The sequence below is a fragment of the Megascapheus bottae genome, chromosome 2 (assembly GCF_031878675.1).
Source record: "Megascapheus bottae isolate mThoBot1 chromosome 2, mThoBot2.hap1, whole genome shotgun sequence".
Taxonomy (NCBI): Eukaryota; Metazoa; Chordata; class Mammalia; order Rodentia; family Geomyidae; genus Megascapheus; species Megascapheus bottae.
Genome location: NC_143510.1, coordinates 18187559 through 18198139, shown reverse-complemented (window position 1 = coordinate 18198139; position 10581 = coordinate 18187559). Strand labels below are relative to the sequence as shown.

The 10581-nt window shown below is 41.3% G+C and overlaps 1 protein-coding gene across 1 annotated transcript in view; it reads left to right on the top strand.

Moving 5' to 3' along the window:
* The first annotated feature begins 31 nt into the window (after positions 1–31).
* Hacl1 (2-hydroxyacyl-CoA lyase 1) overlaps positions 32–10581 on the top strand; it is a 32784-nt gene continuing 22234 nt past the window's right edge. The window contains exons 1-6 of the mRNA XM_090321812.1: positions 32–232; positions 427–531; positions 4690–4730; positions 6038–6118; positions 8861–8933; positions 10145–10222. Of these exons, the coding sequence (XP_090177938.1) occupies positions 152–232; positions 427–531; positions 4690–4730; positions 6038–6118; positions 8861–8933; positions 10145–10222 (459 nt within the window). The 5' untranslated portion in view covers positions 32–151. The remainder of the gene's footprint in view (positions 233–426; positions 532–4689; positions 4731–6037; positions 6119–8860; positions 8934–10144; positions 10223–10581) is intronic.

Genomic DNA, 10581 nt, shown 5'->3' with positions numbered 1-10581 from the left:
CTCGGCGAGCTTTAAAGCGGTTGGCCGAGCTTCGGTCCGTCAGCGCCGGCGCTGTCCCCGAGTTTGTTTTGCGTGGAGACCTTGTGGGCGGGTGTGCGCCTTGGCGGCGTGGCTGTCGCCTTCGGGAGTGCCTGGAAGTTGTAGGTTGAAAATGCCGGAGAGTAACCTGGCCGAGCCGAGGAACGAAAAGGTGTCCGGGGCTAAAGTCATCGCCCGGGCCCTGCTAACGCAAGTACGCCGGACCCCTCAGGGGCGGAAGGCGGGACGGAGGCCGGCGGGGCCCCTGGCGTTGTCCTGGAAACGAGCGGGGGGGGGGGGAGCGAGGCGGAGCGCCGGGCCCGAGGGAGCCCCGGCCCGGACGTGGGAAGGTTGCGCCCGGTTGGTGAGGGGCCGGGCGTTTGTTCCCCCCTGTTCTTCGGTTTCCAGGATGTGAAGTACATGTTTGGCGTCGTGGGCATCCCAGTGGTAGAGATCGCCCTTGCCGCCCAAGAACTGGGCATCAGGTACATCGGGATGCGGAACGAGCAGGCGGTGAGTGTGGACGTGGGTCAGCCTCCGGCGTTAGTGCGTATGACAGCTTTTCATGGCACACATTCGGCATTTGGCCCTATAGCCTAGTGCATTGCACCTGGCAGTCACAGTTGAGAATGTCGACCGTGGCTAATCCTAGCTGACAGGTGAGAAGAGGCTCATACAGGTGAGTTGGAACTTGCCTGAGGTGTAGTTAGGTGGTGGTAGAGACAGGTTGATCAAACCCAGGTAGTCTGGGTCCAAGTCTTGAGCTAACTTTTGCACTGCTGCGTCTCAGAGTCAGAATTGGGATCGTATGAGCCAAGTCCATGTTCCAGGTGGGCAGAGATTTTTTTTTTTCCACAACACATCTGTGTTACTGGTGCCTGGTATGATGCCTGTCCTGTGAGCACTTGTGAACCAAGAGCATGGCCTACTAGTAGAGTGTTTGCCTAACATGCATGAAGCCCTAGGTTCGATTCCTCAGTACCCTATACACAGAAAAAGCCAGAAGTGGTAGAGTGCAAACCTTGAGCAAAAGAAGCTCAGGGACAGTGCTCAGGACTTGAGTTCAAGCCCCAGGACTGGCTAGGTGAGCATTCTACCACTAGGCTACACTGCCAGCCCCAAAGTTGAGTCTTGATCTTCAAGCTAATACAGTCTTGAAAGGTGAGGGCAAAACATACAGAAAAAAAAAAAACAACCTTACCTCCTGTAGTAACTGTCAGCAGTAAATGTGCAAGTAAAGAACAATGGAAACATAAAGTAATTGATTGGTTCTCATAGGTGGAACAGACAAGATTGCCCATAGGGATAATATGTGTTCATGTTGTATCAGGTATTTTAAAGACCAAAGGGAGGTTGTAGAGTACTTCTTTAACAGAAAAGGATTAGAACTTTTCTGCAATAAAAGTTTTTTTTAAACAGGTAGAAAACACCATTTGGCTTTGGCTTTGGAAAAAAAATACATTCATGGTAATATGAAACATGAACCAACAGAGTAAAAGCCAGAAAACAAACTCCAGCTTGAAACTTTGCTTCAGTTCCTATAAGCTTATTTGAGAGCTCTTTTAGGTCCAAGATGCTATGTTGGCACTAAATACAGAGATAAGTGGTAAGGTAAGTCCTTCTGTGAGGGACTTGGAGCTATAGCATCAGACACAATTTTATTATAATCTAAAATAAAAATGAGTGCTGTAGTTGAGATATATTTAGGGTGTCATGAAACTGTACTCAGCTCAGCTTAAGACTTCAGGGAAAGCTTCCCATATGTGATGGTGTGTGAATTGCCTGGAAGGAACAACAGGCATTACCCAGAAAGAGAAGTACCATCTACACATGATTTCTGGATTGAAGGTCTTTATGACTAAGTGGATCAGTTTCACTGATGGAAGGTTAGGAAGGGAAGAGCCAGCTTGGAATGGAAAGCTGATGAGTTCAACTTTGAGCATCTGAATTTAAGATGCCTATGGGACATCCCTACTGTGTATGAGTCTTCAACACTCAGAGCTTGGTTTTAGTCAAAAGAAGACTTAGGTGGTGATGGATAATTCAAAAAGAACATGTGAAGCCAGGTCAGTGGCTCACACCTGTAATCCTAGCTACTCAGGATGCTGATATCTGAGGATCAAGATTCAAAGCCAGCCCCGGCACAAAAGGACCTGAGGCACAAAAGGACCTGAGACTCTTATCTTCAGTTAACCTCTATAAAACAAGTGGGGCTTGGCTCAAGGGTAGGACGGTAGCCTTGAGCTGTAGAGGTCAGGGACATAGTCTAGGCCCAGAGGTAGGGTGGTAGCCTTGAGCTAAAGAGCTCAAGGGACCAGTACCTCATGACCCTCAATAAATAATAAATAGAATATGTGAATAGGCTCACAAGGATTGAAGAGCATGTTTGTGCCAAAGAGAAAGAGATAATTGAGTAGGACTTGAGATTTTTCTTTCCTGATCCTTAATCAAGACAAATATTCATTAGTTGGACAGCAGGTAGGTATATTGTTAGGAATTTTTTTTTTTTACTGAGAACTTATGTGTTCAGGCACACGTACATATACAAATCAATTTTTATCATCATAACAGTTCTCTGAATTACATTCATTTAATGCTTAATTCATTTTATATACAAAAGCCAATGTGCAGAGTAATTTGCTAAAATTACACAGTAGAATATAGAGGAACTAGAAATCCTAAATCAAAAATGTTTATCTCTTTTTTGTGTATGTGTGGCCAATTCTGGGGCTTGAACTCAGCCTGTGCACTGCCCTTGAGCTTTCTCAAGGCTAGTGCTCTACCACTTGAGCCACAGCACCACTTCCAGTTTTTTCTATGTATGTGGCACCGAGGAATAGAACCCAAGGCTTCATACATGCTAGACAAGAACTAGTACATACACTCAGCCAGAAATGTTTACTTTTAGAATCTACTGTCTTAAGGGCTGTGCTTACTACTAATTTTGTCTGTAAAATTAAGGTAATTTGGTAGTGAAACATTTAGATACACACATACCTATATGTATGCACATAGACATTTATGCATATATATCTGTGTGTTTGCACACATACATTGTACATACATGCCTGAACACACATGTACATATCTATATACATATACGTGTGTGTGTGTGTGTGTGTGTGTGTGTGTGTGTCATGGGGCTTGAACTCAGGGCCTAAGCACTGCCTCTGAGCTTTTTCACTCAAGGGTAGCACTTTTACCACTTTGAGCCACAGTGCCACTTCTTGTTTTCTGGTGCTTCATTGTAGATAAGAATCTCATGTAGATAAGAGTTCCCTGCCCAGGCTGTCTTCAAACTGTGATCCTCAGATCTCAGCCTTCTGCGGAGCTAGTACTACAGGTGTGAGCCACCAGCATTTTTAAATGATTGTGAAACCAGTTATGTCTCAACTTCTGACATACACTAGAAGAATATACTTTCTGTTACGTGTTTTGTATATTTGTATTGTGTAACAACATTCTCAGCCTGCCTCATAGGGCAGTGGTTCTTTTTTGGGGGATGGGGGCTGGCAGTCCTGGGGCTTGAACTCAGGGCTCAGGGCCTGAACACTGTCCTTGGTTTTTCTTAAGGCTAGAGCTCTATCACTTGAGCCACAGCACCACTTCTGGCTTTTTCTTTTTCTGTATATAAGTTACCAAGAATTGAACTCTGGTCTTTGTGCATGCTGGGCAAGCTCTCTTCCATTAGGCCAAACTCCTGGCCCAGGCAGTGATTCTTATTGTATAAGTAAGTAGTCTTTTTTGTTGGTGGTGGTGGTCAGGTGCTTGAACCCAGGTCTGGCCTTTGTCCCAGAGCTCTTTTTGCTTAAGGCTAGTGCTCTATCACTTAGAGCCACAGTGCCACTTCTGGTTTTCTGGTAGTTTATTGGAGAAAAGATTCCCATAGACTTTCCTGACCAGTCTGCCTTTGAACCATGATCCTCAGATCTCAGCCTCCTGAGAAGCTAGGGTTACAGGTATGAACCACCAGTGCCCAGCCTTAAGTATTTTTATTGCAACAAGTATTTTATGTACCTGCATTTTTTAGAAGTTGTCTTATTTCCTTTTGTGAATGAAAAGAGGGTGAACAGAGAGTGGTCACAGAGAAGAGCAAAGCCTAGGTGTAGTTTATCTTGGGCTATGGTAGTAACATCAGTCCATGCTTTTCTGCACTACATTTGAGACACTTTTTAAAAATGAATGCAAAAAGAGATGAGGACATGGCCCAAGTGATAGAGCAGCTGCCTACCAACCAAATAGTCCTGAGTTCAAACCTCAGTACCATCAAGTAAAAGAAAAAAGTTCACACTTGTAATCCTAGCTACTCAGGAGGCTAAGATCTGAAGATCATGGTCCAAAGCCAGCTTAGGCACTAAAGTCTGTGAGACTCTTATCTCCAAATAACCACCAGAAAACTGGAAGTGATGTTGTGGCTCAAGGGATAGGGCAGTAGCCTTGAGCTTAACAGCTTAGGGGTAGTGCCCAGGCCCAGACTTCAAGTCCCACAACTGACAAAAGGAAAATAGAAAAGAAAAAGAAGAAAGAAACTTAATAGTAGTACACTTCTTATTAAAATTGAGTATATTTTAGTTCTTCCTTTAACATTTAAATTCCAGTCTTTTGCTAATAAATCATTCTTATACTAAAACAATCTAAATATACTAAATTTTCAATATTATTTCTTTGTAGGCTTGTTATGCTGCCTCTGCGATTGGATATCTGACTGGCAGGTAAACTCAAGTCTGCTTATTTTCAACTAGTTTGAAATTTTGGAGTAGAACTACTGTATCATTCACCTGACTAGTTGATTTGGAAAGATTATGGAAGATATTATTAAAATAAAAATAAATTTGGAATTCTCGGGATCAGATTACAAGAAGGAAAATACCAGAAAAGTGTTTTAGGGTGAAATTTGTTGTCATTTTACTAAGTGGGCGATCTCACTGGGTCACTGGAATGGCTCAACTGCCCTAACCTATCTCGTACAAGAAGCTTGCTGGGGCTTGCTCTACTTGTTCAGCTTTTTTTTTTTTTCCCCAGTCCTGGAGCTTGAACTCAGGGCCTGAGCACTGTCCTTAGGCTTTCCTCAAGGCTAACGCTCTACCACTTGAGCCACAGCGCCACTTCTGGCTTTTCTATGTATGTGGTACCAAGGAATTGAACCTGAGTATTCATGCATGTTAGACAAGCTGAAGAAGCTCAGGGACAGAGCGTAGGTCCTGAGTTCAATCCCCAGGACTGGCAAAAAAAAATTACTCAGTTGCCAAAAATTTGCCTCTGCAAATTTGCCTCCTGATTCAAATGATAGAGCTCTTGTCTAACAAATACAAGGCCATTATTTCAGTCATCAGTTCTGAAAAAGCAGTGGCTTCTATGTGCAGCCAAATTGTGTTAAATATAATAAGAACATATTATGCAGAGGATAGTGAAATACAGTGTGCAGATAATAGGTACGTTATTTCTTATAAGAAGACTTGTGTGATCTTCTCCTCTCACATTTAAAAATACCCTGGCTGGGGGCTGGAAGTTTGGCCTAGTGTTAGAGTGCCTGCCTAGCATTCACAAAGACCCGGGTTCGATTCCTAGGTACCACATACATAGAAAAGCCAGAAGTGGTGCGGTGGCTCAGGGTAGAACACTAGTCTTGAGGAAAGCCCAAGGACAATGCTCAGGCCCTGATCTCAATCCCAGGACTGGCAAAAATAGAAATACCCTGGTTGGGTGCCGGTTGCTCAATTCTGTAATCCTAGCTACTCTGAAGGCTGAGATCCGAGGATCACGGTTCAAAAGCAGCTTGGGCACGAAAGTCTGTGCTACAACCATTCAAAAAAAATTGTGGCTAGATGTCACCTTTCTTATATTGTGATTTTTTTTCAATTATAGTAAGGGCCTACATGTTCTTTCTTTGAAGTCCAGGAAGGTTTCTGTGTTTCATTCTAAAGTGATCATTTGCTAACATGAATTTAGTCTGTTGATGGGTGCTCTTGCTCAGTTGAACTTGATCTGCTTTTAATTAATTTTTTATTTTTGCTTCTAGGCCAGGAGTGTGCCTTGTTGTTTCTGGCCCAGGTCTCATCCATTCCTTGGGTGGGATGGCGAATGCAAACATGAACTGTTGGTAACCAAATTACTATTACTGAAAATATTTCTTAAAATGTCCCTGCATGATCTTGCTACATAGAATTGATCTAGAGTGTATAATTAAGAAACAAACAAAACAAAACAAAAACTAGAACCAGGGAGTTAGAAGGTGGTTAGCAAAAATGGGGAGGAGGATAGGAAGAAGATTGGAGAGATGGAGGCCTAGATAATTACATAAAGACACTAGTTAATAATATTGTAATATATGCTGGAAATTTGCTGGTTCTAAGTACTTCTGTTACACAAGTTACTAGGTGAGGTAATGTAAATTTTTAATTTGTTTGGCCACAGCAATCATTTCACTATATATGTATATAAAGTGGCATACTGTATGTAATTAACCCTGCTGTGTGTCACCTCTAAAACAACAATACAATAAATTAGAAAAAAATCCCAGCTTACAATGAAAAAAATCTTAAGCTTAATTTTAAGTAATTAACAATGTTTTAACAATAAGATCAGGGGATTTTTGATCTAATCAATTCATAGCATATGTTTAATCTTTTTAACGAAAAGGACATTTCTTTCTCTTGTACTGTGTTTCTATCTCTCTCCTTTTCTCTCTCTCTTTCATAGTACTGAGGTTTTGAACTCAAAGCCTTGCTCTACTCCTTGAGCCATTCCCCCTAGCCCTTGTTTTGGTTATTTTTGAGAGTCTTGCATCTTCTGCTTGACCATCTTTGTATTTCCAAATTAGCTGATGTGTTCCATGCCCAGCTTTTTTAAGTTAAGATTGAGGGTTGATAACTTTTTTTTTTGGTGGGCCATGGGGCTTGAACTCAGCCTGGGCACTGTCCCTGAACTCTTCAGCTCAAGGCTATCACCCTACCCCTTGAGCCTAGCCCCACTTCCCATTTTCTAGAAGTTAATTGGAGATAAGAGTCTCAGATCCTTTGGTGCCTGGGCTGGCTTTGAACCTTGGTCCTCAGATCTCAGCCTCCTGAGTAGCTAGGATTAGAGGTGTGAGTCACCGCACCCGCTAGAGTGTTGATAACTTATGAGATGGTGTCCAACTGTAACCAATCTACCTTTCACTACCTTGGGCCACTTTACTCAGCCTATACTGTGTTTCTTACAGTTCTGTTTTTTTTCCTTCTTCTACCTCCTCTACCTCCTCTTCCTCCTTTCCTCCCTTCTTTCTTCCTTCTTTTTTTTTTTTTTTTTTTTAAAAAAATTTGTACTATGGGGCTTGAACTCAGGGTCTGGGAGTTATCCCATAGTTTTTTTTTTTTTTAATCACTCAAACCACACAGCTCTACTTCAGGCTTTGTGTGTGTAGTTGAAATTTGAGTCTTACAGACTGCTTTGAACCTCAATATTCAGATCTCAGTTTACTGAGTAGCTAGGATCACAGGTATAAGCCACTGGTACCTAGCACTGTTTTTCTTTTTTCCTATTCTTTTTCATCTTTTAGGGTCTTTTGTTTGTTTATTTTAGTACCTTTAGATTTGCTGCATGATTTTTTTGGGGGGGGGAGGGTGTTAGTCATGGGGTTTGAACTCAGGGCTGTCCCTGAGTTCTTTTTTTTTTTTTTCTCTTTTTTTTTTTATTGTAATTAGTAAAAGGGTTACATGATATTTGCCAGATAGAAGGTGCATTAATTCACATACATTGATACCCTTTCACATGTCTTGGTACCCATTTCCCTCCCCCCCCACACCCCCCTCCCGTCTTGGTTTTCCCCCCTTCCCTATCAAATTTCAAATATCCAAATACAAATAAATTCAATATATCAGATAACAAAGTGAGATACTATACCAATATGAGATAACCAAGGGATAGCAAAGGAGATGAGAGACAACATAGTACATTAAGGACAACAATCATTCATTATATGGCTTTTGTTTCGATATCCTGGAGGTCCTTTCAATTAGCTTCACATTATGTGGCCTTATGTATCAAGATTTTGCTCTATTGCAGATCTCTGCTAGTAGAGCCCAAGGTTTCTACTGATTATGACGAATGAGGTTCAAAGCTAGCATTCTACCACTTTGAGCCACAGTACTACTTCTGGTTTTCTGGTGATTAATTGGAGATAAGAGTCTCTTGGACTTTCCTGCTCCAGGCTGGCTTCCAACTATGATCCTCAGATCTTAGCCTCCTGAGTAGCTAAGATTACAGTAGTAAGCTGCCAGCACATCGCTCCATGATTTTTTTTTAAACCTTGAAGGACCAATATTTTATTGTAAGAACATCATTCATCTTGCTATTTCAAATAGAATATACTTAGGAATGCATACAATGTCTCTTTCCCGTATCCCAAGAAAAACATGTATTGTGTAAAAATTCATTTTATGTCACGTTCATGCAGTGAATCCGAAAAATCTTAACATTAGAAAGGATGAGGCAAAAGAAGGAAAAAAACATCAAGTATACATTTACCACTTTTCTGCAAGGAAAGGTTCTCACATTAGGTTGCTCCTAAGTTTTGTGGGGGTTTTGTTTTGTTTCCTTTTCATAGTGTTTTGCTGGGTGGCCCAGGTTGCACAAGAAGTCATTTTGCAGCCCAGGCTAACCTCGTGTGTAATCCTCAATCTCCCAAGTGCTGGGTTTTTAAGTATGTAGCACCACCAAGCAGTATTTTTAAATTTACAGACTTTCAGGAAGGACGAAGTTTGCTCTTTTCTTTATCTCTGTCTCTCATGTTTATTTATAGAGGGTCACAGGGTGTTTGCACAACCTTATGTGTAATTATCTCTTTTAAAAAATTACTGTTCAGGCCTTTGATTGTGATTGGTGGTTCTTCTGAACAAAATCAAGAAGCAATGGGAGCCTTCCAGGAATTTCCTCAGGTATCCAATTCTGATGTTCAAACAGTACAGTTACACACTAGTAAGAGTTATAGACAAGATATAAAAATTCCTGTCTGCAAAATTAAAAATTAAAAACACAAGTTAGAGGTTTGTTATTTAAAGATGCTTTTCCTGACTAAGGTAAACTGATGTTAGATATTAAGAATTTAGGCTGGGCACTAACGGTTCACACCTATCATTCTAGCTACCAAAGTGGCTGAGATCTGAGGATTGAAGTTCGAAGCCAGCCCAGGCAGGAAAGTCTATGAGAATCTCATCTCCAAGAAATTAATTAGAAAATGCTGGAAGTGGCACTGTGGCTCAAGAATGCTAATCTTGAGGGGCTGGGAGTTTGGCCTACTGGTAGAGTGCTTGCCTAGCATGCATGAAGACCCCCCAGATTCGATTCCTTGGTACCACATACACAGAAAAAGCCAGAAGTGGTGCTGTGCCTTAAGTGGTAGAGCGCTAGCCTTGAGAAAAATGCAAGGACAGTGCTTAGGCCCTGAGTTCATGTCCCAGAACTGGCAAAAAAAAAGGATGCTAGCCTTGTGCACAAAGAGGCTCAGGGACAGTGACAGATAAACTCATATATTCATAGCTCTTGGTAGCTATTTAATTTTTTGGAAATATCAGCTTCCCTCTGTGAATGTATACTTGTTCAACCAGTAGTTTTATAAGAGTACCTGGTTTCCTGGTTTCCTGTGGAGCAAAAGTTATGTGTTACCAAACTTACTCAGTTTTGCTGGTATGAAAAGTTAAAATAGTGACTGTTTTGATAAGCTTCCTGAAACATACTAAGGTAGAAATTTGTGGGGTTTTTTTTTTGTTTTGTTTTGTGGGTCATAGGGCTTGGGTGCTGTCCCTGAACTCTTCAGCTCAAGGCTACCACCCTACCCCTTGAACCACAGCCCCACTTCCCCTTTTCTAGTGATTAATTGGAAATAAGAGTCTCACTGTCCTTATTGCCCGAGCTGGTTTTGAACTTCTATCATCAGATCTCAGCCTCCTGAGTAGCTAAGATTACATTTGTGAGCCACCACACCCAGCTTGAAATTTGTGATTTGAGTAGGCTTTTAAGAGGCAGTGTTAACCTGCATTTTCTCCATCTTGCTTATAAATGTAATAGAAAATAATAACATTTTACCTTCCTTCAGGAGAGTAATAGGATTATGAGTTGAATTTTACATGATTTTTCATTTTCTATCCAGGTTGAAGCTTGTAGATTGTATAGCAAGTTCTCAGCCCGGCCAACGAGCATAGAAATGATTCCCTTTGTTATTGAAAAGGTACAGTATTTAGTATAATGAACCTAAGACATCACACATACTAAACACATACCCTAGATTATTAAAAGTTACATTGCTAAAAAGCTCTTTCTAAGGGCCTGATATGGAGAACATATCTAGAATTCCAGCTCCTTATGAGGCAGAGACAAGAGGTTCATGTAAAAAAAAAAGCCAGCCATGGTAGTCCATGCCCTTTAGTCTCAGCAGTGGAAATAAGAAGATTATATTTTAAAGCTTAGCTACAGATTCTGCTGAAAAATAAGCTAAAAGACTTGTTTAGCTTAGCATGGTTCAAGTGATAGAGCACAAGGCTTAAAAGGCTTTTTTTAAAAATTGAATATAAACCCAAAACCTGGTTA